The sequence below is a fragment of the Cucurbita maxima genome, unplaced genomic scaffold (assembly GCF_002738345.1).
Source record: "Cucurbita maxima cultivar Rimu unplaced genomic scaffold, Cmax_1.0 Cma_Scf00013, whole genome shotgun sequence".
Classification (NCBI taxonomy): domain Eukaryota; kingdom Viridiplantae; phylum Streptophyta; class Magnoliopsida; order Cucurbitales; family Cucurbitaceae; genus Cucurbita; species Cucurbita maxima.
Genome location: NW_019272029.1, coordinates 3,806,282 through 3,821,518, shown reverse-complemented (window position 1 = coordinate 3,821,518; position 15,237 = coordinate 3,806,282). Strand labels below are relative to the sequence as shown.

At 32.9% G+C, this 15,237-nt stretch overlaps 1 protein-coding gene and 1 long non-coding RNA gene across 2 annotated transcripts; both read left to right on the top strand.

Moving 5' to 3' along the window:
* The first annotated feature begins 5,956 nt into the window (after nucleotides 1-5,956).
* LOC111488701 (proteasome subunit alpha type-6) lies at nucleotides 5,957-10,363 on the top strand. The gene is made up of 9 exons (XM_023136606.1): nucleotides 5,957-6,189; nucleotides 6,918-7,012; nucleotides 7,105-7,186; nucleotides 7,553-7,649; nucleotides 7,914-7,972; nucleotides 8,110-8,192; nucleotides 8,896-8,991; nucleotides 9,702-9,761; nucleotides 9,983-10,363. The coding sequence occupies exons 1-9, from the start codon at nucleotides 6,114-6,116 to the stop codon at nucleotides 10,073-10,075; spliced, it is 741 nt and encodes a 246-aa protein (XP_022992374.1). The 5' UTR covers nucleotides 5,957-6,113; the 3' UTR covers nucleotides 10,076-10,363.
* Nucleotides 10,364-12,612: 2,249 nt separating this feature from the next.
* On the top strand, nucleotides 12,613-13,993 carry LOC111488765. Its single transcript, XR_002719249.1, has 2 exons — nucleotides 12,613-12,993; nucleotides 13,278-13,993. It is a non-coding gene; the product is annotated as an uncharacterized LOC111488765 (long non-coding RNA).
* Nucleotides 13,994-15,237: the final 1,244 nt, after the last annotated feature.

Here is a 15,237-nt window from a genome sequence, read left to right as displayed (position 1 = left end):
ATAGCTTTCCTATGATTTTATTAATTAAAAAATTGGTAAAAAAAATTCTGATTATTAGCCGCGATTAAATCATTTTCATTATATTATAAAAGTTCGACCAAATTAAAAAATATATATATATATATTAATAATTATAAGTTTTAAAAAATATTATAACTTTTCGGGTACTCAATGACTATAGTTATTTTGACTACATTGAAAGTCTTTATTTAGAGGGGTCGAGAATTGTAACAGTTCATGCCCACCACTAATAGATATTGTCAGTTTTGACTCGTTTCGTATCGTCGTCAGTCTCATAATTTTAAAACACGTCTACTATGGAGAAGGTTTAGCTCTACTCCAACTAGTGTCTCGTACCGTTCGACGACTGGCTCTGATACCATCTGTAATCGCACGAGCCCATCAGTAGTAAATATTATCCTCTTTGTGTTTTCCCTTCCGAACTTCTCCTCAAAGATTTTAAGATGTGTATAATAGAAAGAGTTTTTCACACCCTTACAAGGAATGTTTCGTTCACTTCTCCAACTAATGTGAGATCTCACAATAATTGAATTACATTCCCCACTCTATTCCCGAACCAGGTCTCACGGCGAGAATTTTACAAAAACAGATAATGAAATAGAGGACAATAATTATCAAAATTTAGTGCAACTTATTGGTAGTTTGAATTAAATATTCGTGATCCGTTAATATTTAAAATATATCCATTATAGAATATATGTTAGATATTTGTAGTATATTTTATTCTTAATATTTAGTTAGTTTATATTCTATTTAAAGGGGTGAATCTCAATTTTATTTTCTCATTAAATAATAATATATTCAGATCTATTCACATTTTTTAACGTTAAATATTGCGTCTAATATATAATTTTATTTAATAATTTGAAAATTATTGAATTGAAATTCATTTAATATTTCACTGTCATTCATATTGACTTATGGAACACGAATAATTTGATAAGAAAAGGAAAGGATAATTAATTTAATTTAATTTTTATTTTTATTTCAAATGCAGCGTATGACGTGGACAGAATATTTAAAATTGAGTTGTCTCCCACATAATTATATTAATGTGAACTGTTAAAAATATCCAAAATAATTTTTAAAAAATAATTGTAACCGTAACATTGATTTATTTTATTTTTGAATATAAATAAAAAATGGAGTCATTCGAATTATAACAGCACGAAACGTTTGGAATATTCAATACCTAAGGTCGTAAGTTTTGATAAAATAAAATTGATGCATGAAGTGTAAATGGCGACACGTCATTCAATCAAAGGATGAGATTCTTACTTTCAGCTGCAAGTCAACCGCATTTTTTTAAATGCTCACAATAAACAAATCATATTTTTTTAATTTATTTATATATATAAAATAAATATAATTTGAGGCACCGAAACACCAAATGTGAGTAACAAACTATGTTGTATGTTATGTTCGTTTATAGATACAAAATATGTGGACTTGACAGACACCTCTAAGGCAACATTCATTTGTTACTACTAAGCTCTTGTGTGTCACAATTGCACTCTTTCTTGCTGCAATGAGACAACGATTTTTAACCCAATTAACAAGTCAATTGTGTGAAATTTGCACTTAGTGGGACGATATTGGTATATGTTCGAGCCTCGAGTCATGATTGAGAGAAACATGAGTGAGGAAATATGAAAGTAATGTTAAAAACGAGTAAGCAACAATAACGACTTTGATAGTAAATAACTTAGGTAGGAATAACATCCCCTTATTGTACATTTTGGATGATTTTAGCCCTAATGGGATGTAGACATGATTTTGACGACTTGTCTTGACACAACAACAATAATAAAAGCTTACCTAACACGACAACAAGTGAAAGGGGTTTGGAACGGGCATTTAATCATGAACAACATGTTATAAACAAGCATGACTGGGACATCTAACATATGCCCATATGCAACACGCCTTAGACAAGCATGATTGTGACACTGAGCACCCCCTCGCCTCGACCAGCATTGTCACACGCCTGAAAAACAAAATGTAGAAATGATTGAACATATAAATATTCATAGTAAGCAACTTACTTGTACACCCTCATTGCATATATTTTTGCTGTCTCTCATATTTTTCGTGCAAATTTGGATTCTCGACAAAAATAATAATAATAAAACTAATTTTATGATTTTTTTTTTGTAGTAGGGGCAATTATGTAATTAGACAGTTTTATCAAACAACTCATTTAAATAAATGAATGAATGGGTAACAACTAACCAAAAAAGGTATGAATACTTCTGTCATGTGAGCTGAAATTGAGACAAATATTAGGCATTAAATGATGCCCAATTGAGAGCTGTATCCCACTTTCATTATAAAAAAAAAAAGGATTTAAATTATTGAAAATTCCAATAATTAAATTTCATTGTGTTGTTCATAAAAAGTAATTATAATTAAATTTGATCATAATAACAAAATAAAATAAATTTTACTAACCTAAGTGAGGTGTCCAAAAATAAAGTGTATTAACAAAATAGTCTAAAACACACGAGCCGAACTTACCCAAATAAAGAAGTCAAACCTAAAACATTTATTTTTAGAGATATTAGATAAAGTCTAGCACTGTGTACACATAAGCCTCCAGAGAAAAAACATCGATAATGTGACAAGTAACTAACTCTACTCTCTGATCCAAACTTTAAAAGTTAGGTTGGGTTAGATTTGTTTTTCCAAATTTATTTTGGAATGGATTTTTTTAAAAGTTAAGAAAATTTTAACATTCCAACAAAATAATAATAATAATAATAATTTCCCATCATTTCCTAAATACCTAAATGTTTGCCATAAAAATAAAATAAAATTTATAAATAAAATATATAAACACCAATAATTATATATTTGGATCAATAAACTTTTAAAAAAATTAAAATTTTAATTTATTCTTATTTTGAATATTTATAATATTAACAAAATGCAAATGATTTCTTAAAAAATAACCATATATATTGACATATTAAAAAATGTTTTTTTAATTAAGATAAATGGAATATGATTGGTTATGGGTAAAATCTGACGGTAAATATTAAATAACTGAAGTAGTAAATACTTTGGGTAACTTTTAACGTTTATAAATAATAACTCCAATTTAATTGACAATAATAACTGAATAATGTTACGGTACTACCAGTTACAATAGTACGAGCGCAGAATTTGAGAATAGGCTCGGCTGCATGGGATTGTGACCGTAAGCAAAGATTAAATACGCTTTAGCTTTAGGTAAAGCATGGAGTAGGTAATAAGAACTTATTCTTTAGCTAATAATGACCAAAATGGCCACGCTTGTCGCCTTACATGGGGTTTTGAGCTCTCCTTACCTTTTATTATTTAATTATAATTCTATAAAAAAAGATTTCACTATTTTTTAAAATAAAATAATTAATTAGAAAACTGTTTATAAAGCGGCGATTAATTGAGAATACTTTTGGTTAGCTTTGATAATCCTCTAGAACAAGGACCACGGTGGTCCCATCTTGCGGTCCACCATAACTGAGTGTCTTCAATGTGGACCGTTCGATGGGCAATCAATCGTAGGACCATTGTAGCAACAAGTCCACGTGATGGCAACCCGGAGAAAACGATCGGCCAGACAAATAAATCGCCGGGGAAATAAATGTCAATACGACGTCGTAAAAAGGCTAAAATATAAAAATTCACGACAGTGGACCGTACAAGGTCATTTGACTTTATTTTATTTTTTATTATTTATTTTGGACACATCAATTATTACGACTTATGGGAAACTTAAATATCAAGATTTTACCCATTTCTTTTAAGAAAATAATAATAATAATAATAAATTAAAATTTGACCAAATGTGTAAAATGTGCTAAGACGAGGGAAAATTACAAGTGGGCCCCGCATTTGCTGCTTTGCTTCTATTGATGGGTTGGTTAGGAACAATTTTCGCGTTAATTTATTGCTATTTGTTTTTTGTTTTAATTATTATACACTTTTTTTATTTTTTTTTATTTTAATTCCTCCGAGTTTGCTTTCGTTACCTAGTTCGAGTTTGATTTTGAAATCGTGTACCGTTTCTCTTTATCGACTATTATGTTAAGCTTATGTTAAAGCGATTTTCATGTTTAATTGGATCCATTTTCATATCTATGTAAATCGTGTACTGATATCGTGTGTATTATCTTTTTTAGCTCGTGACATCATATATGGTTTATCGGACTTGAATCTCCTATATTTGTAATTTATAATACCATGTTATTAATAATACGTGTAAATATTACATTAATAATTAAAATTTAATAAAATATCTAACATTCCGTAGTCATATTACATCACTAACCCAGTCTAAAATAAAAAAATTGATAAAGTGATAAAGTTAATAATAATAATAATTATAATAGTAGGAGTTTATTTATTTATTTATTTATTTCCTTTTTTACACCAACGAAAAATAATTAAAAAAAGAAAAAGAAAAAGAAAAGGCAAAAATAGGCTAATGGGCAAGTGTGTTTGATTTGATTTTTGATATGACATTAGGTAACAAATAACCCCAAATTTATACTCTTTCCACCTTCAAGGATAGGTCTCTATTTGTCCCATGCCTATCAATTATTTTATTAAATTATTTTTGTATGTTCTAGCTTTTTCCTTACCATGTTGTATTTATTTGAATGGCCCCATTCAAAATTATGTTCGACAACATTTATAACCTTTTTTTTTTTATTTAATTAAGAATAACGAGTGTAATTCAGATTGGGAAATTGTGAAGTTTTGAATGTAGAGCTGACAATGTGATTGTTCGGTTGTTGCCTAAAACTATCAAATGTGTATATAGATTGAGTCTCATAAATCTTTTGGACCAACTTGAAATTTCAGGTTGGTTGTGTTAGTCACCCGAACAACTTGAATAGAGTAACCAACCCAACTCAACACAACACTCTATTTTTTTTGTTGGATTGTATTTTTTAATTATTTTTAAAAAAATAATGTTTATCGAGTTAAACCAATAACTAAAATCTAGTCAACACATCAGTAATGTTAGTTATAAACATCAAATATTTTTAATTTTAATAATAATTTAAAAGTAGGTTTGAGTTGTAACCCTATTTTTAGGTTGATTGGGTTATTCGACTCAACCTTTATTAAGGTGTGAGTCTATCTGAATTTTTTATTTTTCAAACATTCAACTCGAACCAAACCCAAAAAAAAATTTAACCCAACTCAAGGTTTATGGTTTAGGTTGGATAGTTCGAGTTGGTTTGATTCTCGGATCATATGAACACCTTGATTCCCCAAGTGCTAAGCACTGTACACTTGACCCAACCAAACCAATTGACCTAAATCGATTTAATAAAATTATATATTAGGTCAATCTATTTGTTTAAAACATTATATCAAAATATTTATTTACTTATTTTTATACATTAAACGAACGTGCATAGTTTGATATTAACTTTTATTTTAAAAGAAATCTAAGCCAAATTTTGACAGTTTAATTTAAGTGAACAGTATTTGTGTTTTAGATTTAAAAATAAGGAGAATATTAAATTAATAATATTAATTTGATTACTATAAACTTATCAATAATCGACAAATAACACAAATTTTTATGATTAAAAATATTATTTAATCTTTCAAAGGAGTTGACTTAAAAAAAAAAAAAAAAAAAAACTAAATATGATTAGAAATTAGGCTAAAGCATGATAGTTGATGTCACGTCTTATCCATAGAAATTGTAGCTTTTATTTTATACCCGAAATTATTATTTTTATTGGGCCAAGAAATAATTGGGCCAAGCTATTATGGGCCAAGAAATATTTGGGCCAAGCTATTATGAGCCGGAGCACCTGAACCGGGCCCATATTTAAATAGGGGAAGGCGACGGGATGCAATTGCAAATTGGGGGGGAATTTTATAAATTTAATAATAACAAAATAGCGTAAAATGTAAAATAAAAGCTAGTTTCGAAGTCACTTTTGCCGGGTGCTGCTTGCCTGAGGGGTTTTCTTGGCGAGAAAGTTTTTTAGCGGCTCCGCTGCTATATTCTTCGAGCTCTCAATATCCATTTCCCCCACAGATCCTGAACCCGTTGAAGCACTAATTCATCTGAACCAGAAGCCATGAGCCGTGGAAGTGGAGGAGGATACGATCGTCACATTACTATATTCTCACCCGAGGGCCGCCTATTTCAAGTCGGTATGTATGCAATTCCTCTTCGATCTCGTTTTTGTTTCGATCGAACCAGTTGAACTATATGCTAGGGCTTGACCTTTTCAATTAATGTTCAAGAATCATTGTTTCTGAAGTGATTTAGCTTGACCGTGAAAGTTTGAGTGGTGAAAACTCTCATTAAAGAAAGAAACGTCTACCTTCTGAAGTGTGACGGTGTTTTTTCTGGAAGTATAGATAAGTGTGGTGTGGTAACGGTAGGGGCTCTGCTTTATTTAATTAAATGTTTCGAGTGTTCATTTCACTTGGGATTACTGTCGAGTGAATGTGTTTAGTATCCATCGGACTGAATTTAGGGGAAACGCGGAATCTATTTTCGTATTTGCTGCAGGATAACGAAGGTTTTTTTTTTTTTTTTTTTCCTGTTATAGGTTATTTAGTGTATTGCCTTTGATCTGTATGAGTGTTAGCCTTTTCTTGAGTGCGGTGTATTTATTGAATATTTGGAAACCTTAGGCTGGCATCGGGAGGATCAACATTTAACGTATAGGATGCTGGCTTTGCTTTTAGTGTCTCCTTGTATTAGAAAAGATAGCACAAGGAATTGTTTCCAATCAGTAAATTTTTGTAATATCCGGACGCCTACATTTTGAATGAAGTTATGCTTGTCAAACATTTTCCCATTTGGTTTTGAGTTTTAGCTTGTCAGCAATGTTATATCTTCATGAATTGTTCATTTTGAAATCATCAACTAGAGTATGCGTTCAAGGCTGTGAAATCTGCTGGAATTACCTCGATTGGTGTCAAAGGAAAGGATTCGGTTTGTGTTGTGACTCAGAAGAAGGTCCCGGTGAGTATTATTGGTTTGGCCATGCCATTTCCTCAGACTCTCCTGAGCTGAATATTTCGTTTCACTTATAATAATGCCCATTGTTTTTGCAGGATAAACTTTTGGATCAGACAAGTGTCACTCACCTTTTCTCCATCACTAAGTATCTGGGCTTGCTCGCAACTGGCATTACAGGTTTCTTTTATGTCTTTTTGCCACTTATTGTTCAATAAAGAATCATGATTCAAGACAGATTTCTTGTCTTATGCTTGTATCAACCTCAGAATCAACTGATGGCGATGATGTAAGTGTACACATTGTGAGATGGCAGCTTATGATAAGTTGGTTCAAGGAATTCCTCGACTACATTCCCATATTAGTCTTTTTAGGTGTATGATACACGTGTGTTTACTCATGCTAGTGCTAATGATGTCTATCACAGTGATAATTTTTTTCTACACTTACTGTTTAAGTACCACATGCAGTTGCTTCATTGTAAAAATCTACTTTGCTCAAATTTGGACGATAGAATTCCTTATCCAATTTTTCTATACCCCTCAGCTGATGCCAGATCACTGGTTCAACAAGCAAGGAATGAAGCAGCAGAGTTTCGATTCCGATATGGCTATGAGATGCCTGTGGATGTATTGGCTAAATGGTATTCTGATTATTTCTGTCTACAATATTTTCCTTGCCTCTGAGTTATCAATTGCATAGGAAGTGCGGGTGATTTGTTTGTCTTCAGTTCTGTGGCAATATTTAACTATGTTACGGTATTTCTTTTGAGTTTAGACAAGGCTTTTAAGCACAGACACTTTTGTTGGTGTTCCTTTCCAAGTTAGATACATGGACATCAATCATTGAGTTTTGGTATATCACAGCAGGCACTAGACTAATGATATTGGAATTAACTGTTTTGCAGGATTGCTGATAAATCACAAGTCTATACCCAGCATGCTTATATGAGACCACTTGGAGTTGGTTGGTTTCTGGTTTATTTCGTATTTTAGATCCACATAGTGCTTGCTTGAACCTATTATACTATTTATCATTAGCTTTTGAACTGGTCATTATCCATTCTTTAAATTCTTTTTCTCTTCCTTCTGAATTTTCTTTAGTGGCAATGGTTTTGGGCATTGATGATGAGTTTGGACCTCGCCTCTATAAATGTGATCCTGCCGGTCATTTTTTTGGTCACAAGGTACGTAACCTTCTAGAAGAAAAATTATTTGGTCAGGAATTTAATGCCAATTTGCAGCATGTACCTATGTTCTAAATTTTATATTTTCCTTGAGGTGGATGCCACATTGGCAAAGATTTCCATTCAAATTCCTTTCCAGATGATGTTGCTAAAAAAAGAAAAAAGAACTCTTAAAATTAAAGCTTTATAGATTTAGCTCATATTTAAATACATACAATTTGATTGGTGTGATTTCTTAAGCTACCAGAGGGTGGGTTGTGGAATATAAGGAAACAGCTAGTTATTATATTGTCTTGCTTGTAGTTTGAAATTGTATTTATTTATAAAAACGTAGTATGGATAAGTATTTTTTTATAAAAAAATTATTTAAATTATAATAATTTGCTTTCAAATGTAAAATTTGTTGATCATCATCATTATAGTGATGCGTAGAGAACCTTTACTATTTAGAGTGCACTGCACTTGAGCTGCTACACAATCTACCCGAATTGATAGTGGATGAAGGCATGGGTTGACTTTTGAAAAATGACTAATTCTTTCTTAAGATCTGAACTAAGGATTGTTTTAATTTCTCATTTGCTTTTATATTACCAACTATACTTGTTTGTTATGTGCTCCCTTGCTGTAGTTTCTTTTACCTTTTAAACTTGACATTAATATTTGGTTAACCATGCGAGTAAGAATTCACAACTATGTGATTTAGGCCACTAGTGCTGGACTTAAGGAGCAGGAGGCTATTAATTTCTTGGAAAAGAAAATGAAGAATGATCCTGCTTTTACTTATGAGGAGACAGTGCAGGTAGATCGGATTTAATTTCAAATGTTTAGACCTTGTACCAGTCACGTAGTTTTATCTTCTCTTTCTTGTTTTAATAGTTGGGTGGCATCAATATATATATATATATGCATACTTCCCTAAAGAAATTTTTACTCTTAATGTTTTAGTTATTCAGAATGGTTAGACGAACACGACTCTCTATAATGGTATGATATTGTCCACTTTGAGCATAAGCTCTTATGGTTTTGCTTTTGGCTTTCCCAAAAGGCCTCATACGACTCTCTACAATGGTATGATATTGTCCACTTTGAGCATAAGCTCTTATGGTTTTGCTTTTGGCTTTCCCAAAAGGCCTCATACGACTCTCCACAATAGTATGATATTGTCCACTTTGAGCATAAACTCTTATGGTTTTGCTTTTGGCTTTCCCAAAAGGCCTCATACTAATGGAGAAAGTATTCTTTGTTTATAAACCCATGACCATTCCCTAAATTAGCCAATGTGGGACTTTCATCATCCAACAAGAATAACCCATATTTTTCCCCAACTGTTTTGCTTAGAAAGAGAACTGAGGACTTAATTTGAAATATTCTCTGAAATTACTTTGGACCTAATATTGATCGTTATTTTCATTTCATGTTCCAAAGCTCGGTTTTGATACTGGTGGCAACATAGAAATGCAAATCTGATATGATTTTGACCATCTTTTTATGTGATAATCTTGTTTGTAGACTGCAATTTCTGCACTTCAATCAGTGCTGCAAGAAGATTTCAAGGCCAATGAGATTGAGGTACTTCAATTTCATATTTTCTTCAACAATTATGCTTGAGATTCTATCAAATAGAATGTTTAATCCAAATTCTGATTTGACGCGCTAGCTTCCACTGTGTTGTTGACCATTAGTTATGTTATTGTCTGCAAAGGGTCACTGTATTCCACTGTATATATGTTACTTAAGTAAACTGCACCATAATTATGAACATAACACGAATGTATTTACAACGTTTACAGGTGGGAGTGGTTCGGTCGGAGAATCCCATCTTCAGAGTATTAAGTACCGAAGAAGTCGATGAGCATTTGACTGCCATCAGCGAGCGAGATTGATTGACACAAACCTCTCTGGAGAAGCATATTGAGAATGTCTAACGACTTCGTTCCAGATGTCGGTTATCGCTGAGTTGCGTGCTTTATATATGAAAGTCCTTGAGGTAGTAGTTGTACCTGCTTCTGAATTGCTGTATACGATGACATTCCCATTTTACTTGAACACTACATCAAAAACAAGTCATCTTTAGAATTTGTATCTCAGAGAAACTCATCATGTTACATTATTTGACTCCCAATTCCTGTGGCTATTCTATTATAACATGATGTTAAGTAGATTATGAACCCTCTTCTCTATTTCTCATGATGTTAGAGATAAAAACTAGTAAAGCTTACAGTATTACATGGTAGTTTGTGTGACGTCCCATATTAGTTGGGGAGGACAACAAAACACCATTTATAAAGCCTAGCAGACGGGTTTCGAAGCCTTGAGAGAAAGTCCAAAAGTGAAAGTCTAAAGAGGAAAATATCTTACTAGCGGTAGATTTGAATGAAGAATAGTGACACGTAGTTTTAAGTTTTAGAATTCGTGGGGATACTCAAAGCTTATGTGGAACCTTCATTGATAAATTTAAATTATAGTCGTCGTTATCTGCTTTGTATGGGGACAGCGGAAGCAATAATTTCAGCTCTTGTTATTGGCAGTACCCCTGCTCCACCAATTTATCTATCTTATTATTATTATTTATTAAAAGATATTAGTGGACACAGAGACCAGGTGGAGGTGGCCGACTATGCTCTTAAAATCGGATCTTTTTTTTATTCAGAATAATCGCCCAGGTATATGCTCTCCTCTTCTTTCTACAAATATAACCCTATTTTTTTTTTTTTTTTTATTATTATTATTCATCTCTTTGGCCATACTCGACCTAATTCTGTTTTTAAACATCATTTGTTAATTTATAATATTATTAATGAATATTTATGACATCATTATTCATACATTCCGTTGACTTTAGTTTTTGTTTACTTCAAAAAGAAAAAAAATAAAGTATTAATTGTTTTTTATGCCACGCATTTCGGTTTGGGGATTAATTATAATAATAACTACCCGAGGGGGGTCTTCTTGTTATCTTTTAAATTGATCTGTTGCTCAACTAATGGATTCCAAATTGACACGTATTAAATTTGTTTTTCTTTTCTAATAATAAATATTAATTGTATATGATATTTATTTAATAAACGGTGATGTGGCGCACGTAATAAAGAAATTGAAGTTCTCTTAGTCATAAGTTGAATTGTGTTGTTTATCTAACCGTCCAAGTTCCCCGCACTTTGAGTTTTTCATTTTGGACATTTTTTTGAGATTTTAAAATATATTTATTAGTAAAAGTTTCCACACCCTTAGTAATGTTTTGTTTCTCGTGGAATTCTATAATTTATTTTAAAATGATTGTTTTGATTCTTGTTTATACGATTATTATGACACAAATTTTATACGCAATTGAAACCGTTTAATACCAATTTATAGCTCCATTTTAATAAATTTGGTGAATGAAAGGTGAGTTAAGCATTTTTGATGAAAAGAAAGAGAAAAAAATGAAAATGTATATGAACTCAAAATGAACAAAAAAAAAATTGAAAGTATTTTGATCCAAATAAATCAAAAGAATCAAATAACATTTAAAATTAATTTGTTACAAGAATTTTTTCATTTGCAATTTCTACTTGTAAGACCCCAAGCTTATTGCTAGCTGATATTGTCCGTTTTAGCATGTTGCAAACACCAGAGAGATTTCTACATTTTTATAAGGAATATTTCGTTTCCCTCTCCAACCAATGTGAGATCTCACAATCCACTTCCTTTGGGGGCTCAGCGTTCTTATTGACACACTGTTCGATGTCTGGCTTTGATACCATTTGTATCACCTTGAGGTCAAGCTAACAGGTATATTTGCTTTAGCTCGTCACGTATCACCATCAACCTCACGATTTTAAAATGCGTATATTAGAGACATATAATGAGCTAAAGTGAACAATATTAATTAGGGTTGACTTGAGTTGTTACACTATTATAACAAACAAAACTTACCTGTTAGGGCAAATTGAAATGAAATAATCATATTATTAGTCCTAGAGAGTTTCATTCGGTGTGAATTTAAACATAAATCAATAAATAAAATACGATTTTTATTCTCGGTTAAACTAAAAAAAATAATTAAATAACTAATTGTTTGTAAACAAATTACCTTTTATTTTATTTTATTTATAATTTGTGTGAATTAATATGTAATCGACCAAGACTTTAGATGATTATTGGAATGTAATTGGAGTGCAATGAGAATCAAGAAATTACGTGGAGAAAATTTTCACACGTAGCCGCACGGTACGTGTTTAGGAGTACACGTGGTCGAATAGCATTGGTTGGTTAATTATAGAAGAAAGCCTTTCCAAAACCAAAACAGCACATATTTGCTAACATTAGTCTGAACTGGAATAGCTGCTTAGCTGGCAGTCCAATATTCAACGGCTCAGAATTACCGACAGCGAATTTGGATGACGTGGCCGAACCGCATTAGATCCTTTATAAGCCTTCATCTTCAAGTCTCATCTTCGTGTCCATCTCTTCTCCATAACTCCAAACGCGCCCTTTCTCCTTCGTCTCTTTGCCTGCGATTACTTTCCCCGATTTTCAGTTCGACATCTTCCGGGAACATCGCGAAAAATCTGCCTCTCTTCGAAGATTCTGATCGTAATACAAGCGAGAGCGTTTGATTTTCTTGGCGAAGGATTCTGATCGGAACTGGTTGTCTTTGTATTGGTTGAATTTTGAATTTGAAATGGTTTTCATCTGTGAAATTTCGTCATCCGATGAAGATGAAGGAATCGGTGAGAAGGAGAGATAGCAATACAAGAAGCCGCGAAATTAGGCGGAGGGAGAAGGAAATTGTTTAATATCTGTTTTATCTGCTTCGTTGGTAAGATTTCTTCTCGATTTTCTCTTTTCGTATTCGAATTCAGAATTTCGAAATTTCTAGGGTTCTTCGTTGTTTATAGACAATATTGGAATCATTTCGTAATATGGAACTCTGTTTTGAATATATAGTTCCAGATTCTGTTTGCGGAGTCGTGATTTCTGCAATCCTTCTCAGCGATACCTAAATCGAAATATCGAAATTTCTAGGGTTTTTTTTTTCGATGTTATAGATGAGTAATACGGTCGTTTGGTTTGTGGAACGCGGTTTTGATATCATAATTTCAGTTTCTGTCTGCAGAATCGCCATGTCTGCCACCGTTCTTAGCGATACAATCCTAGAACCTCAAGCAGCATCGACGAAGCTAATCGCTCACATGGAGGTGGAGTTCGTTAAATGCTATTGCTGCGGACTCATAGAGGAATGCACACCAGCGTACATACAACGTGTTCGTGAACGTTACAATGAACATTGGATCTGCGGCCTCTGTTCCGAGGCAATCAACTACGAAATCCTCCGTTCTCGAAGCCTAATCACGGCGGAGGAAGCCATGGAAATACACATGAACCTCTGCAAAAAATTCACAGCGTTGAAACCACCTCCAAATCCTGCGGTGCATTTGATATCAGCGATGCGACAGATTCTGAAGCGTAGTTTAGATTCTCCCTCACGGGCGGTGAGGTCGGTGCCAACAAGTCCGACGAAGAAAGCCTCTCGCCCGCCGCCACTCGCTCGCACGGGAAGCTGCCTATCTTCCCTCTCTGGTTCGTGAATCATCAAAGGTACAGGATTCCATGGACCAACAAAACTCAATCAAAACTGAACATATTGGGATCCAATAATACTTTATATTCCATAAAAATAGACCTTATCATAGGCTGAATTATACAATACGCTTCGTGATGCCTGGTTTTTTTGTTTTTGTCATAATTGGCAAAATTCTAACCATTTCCTTGTGTAATTTAGCTTGAATATTAATAAAAGTTCAATTTCTGTGCAGTAATCTACTTGTTTTTTTCATTAATATCAAATGTTTTTTCTTTATGTAAATATAACATTACTACTATTATTATTATTTGCTTAAATTATTGAATTGGTTGAATTTATTTTGAGAGCATATTGTTCAAGTACTTGAAGCCTGGAAAAATCCTTAAATCAATTACATTTTATGAATTTCAGTATCATTAAAATAGTAATAAAAATCAACAAATTTCTAAAATTCTTTTTGAGAGATACCCTAAATAAAAATCCGGGTGAGATTTCACAATCCACTTTTTCGGGCCAACGTATTTACTGGTACATCGATATGCTCGGTGTTTGACTCTAAGGGATCTCATAATTCACCTCTTGAGATCCAATGTCGTTGTTGGCAAACTGCTTGGTGTCTAGTTCTAATACCATGTTAAGAATCAAAGACCTATACAATATTATGCTCGATGTGGGATCTCGCAATCCACCCATTGGGCTCAACGTCCTCGCTGGCACACCGTTCTATGTTTGTCTCTAATGGTATGATATTGTCCGGTTTGAGCAAAGCCATTTGATTTTCCTAAAAGATCTATTTACAATGTAGATATATTCCTCTCCCAACCATTCTCAACAATCCTCTCATCGAACAAAGTACACCATAAGTGAGTCTCCCCTGCCCATGGAACCAACCCTTGAACAACCCTCCCTTAACTGAGGCTCGACTTGTTCTCCATAACCCTTTAACAAAGTACATCCTTTCTTCGACACTTGAATCACTTTTGACTATACCTTTGAGACTCATAATTTTGTTTGACATTTAAGAATTTTATTGACATGCCTAAGTTAAGTGCATGGTTTTAATACCATTCGTAACAGTCCAAGCCCATCGCTAGCAAGTATTATCCGCTTTGCCCTGTTACATATAGCCGTTAGGCTCACGGTTTTAGAACGCATCTGTTAGAAGAGAGGTTTTTACGTCCTTACAAGGAATGAAGACCGGCGATATAAGATCTTACAATTCATCTCCCTTGTGAGCCTAAAGTCCAACTGAGGTGGGATCTCATTGGTACACCACTTGGTGTATGACTTTGCCTAAACCCACCGTTAGCAGATATTGTATCTTTACCGTTGTAAAAAAAAATGTTTTGTTTTCTCACCAACTCTTCTAGAATTTCAGGCTAAAAAAATAAGCTTAACGAGATTTTTTCTCAAATTTTGGTCAAATATTTTTATTAATTCTACTATAATTTATATAATTTATGCAAAGTTTAGAACTGA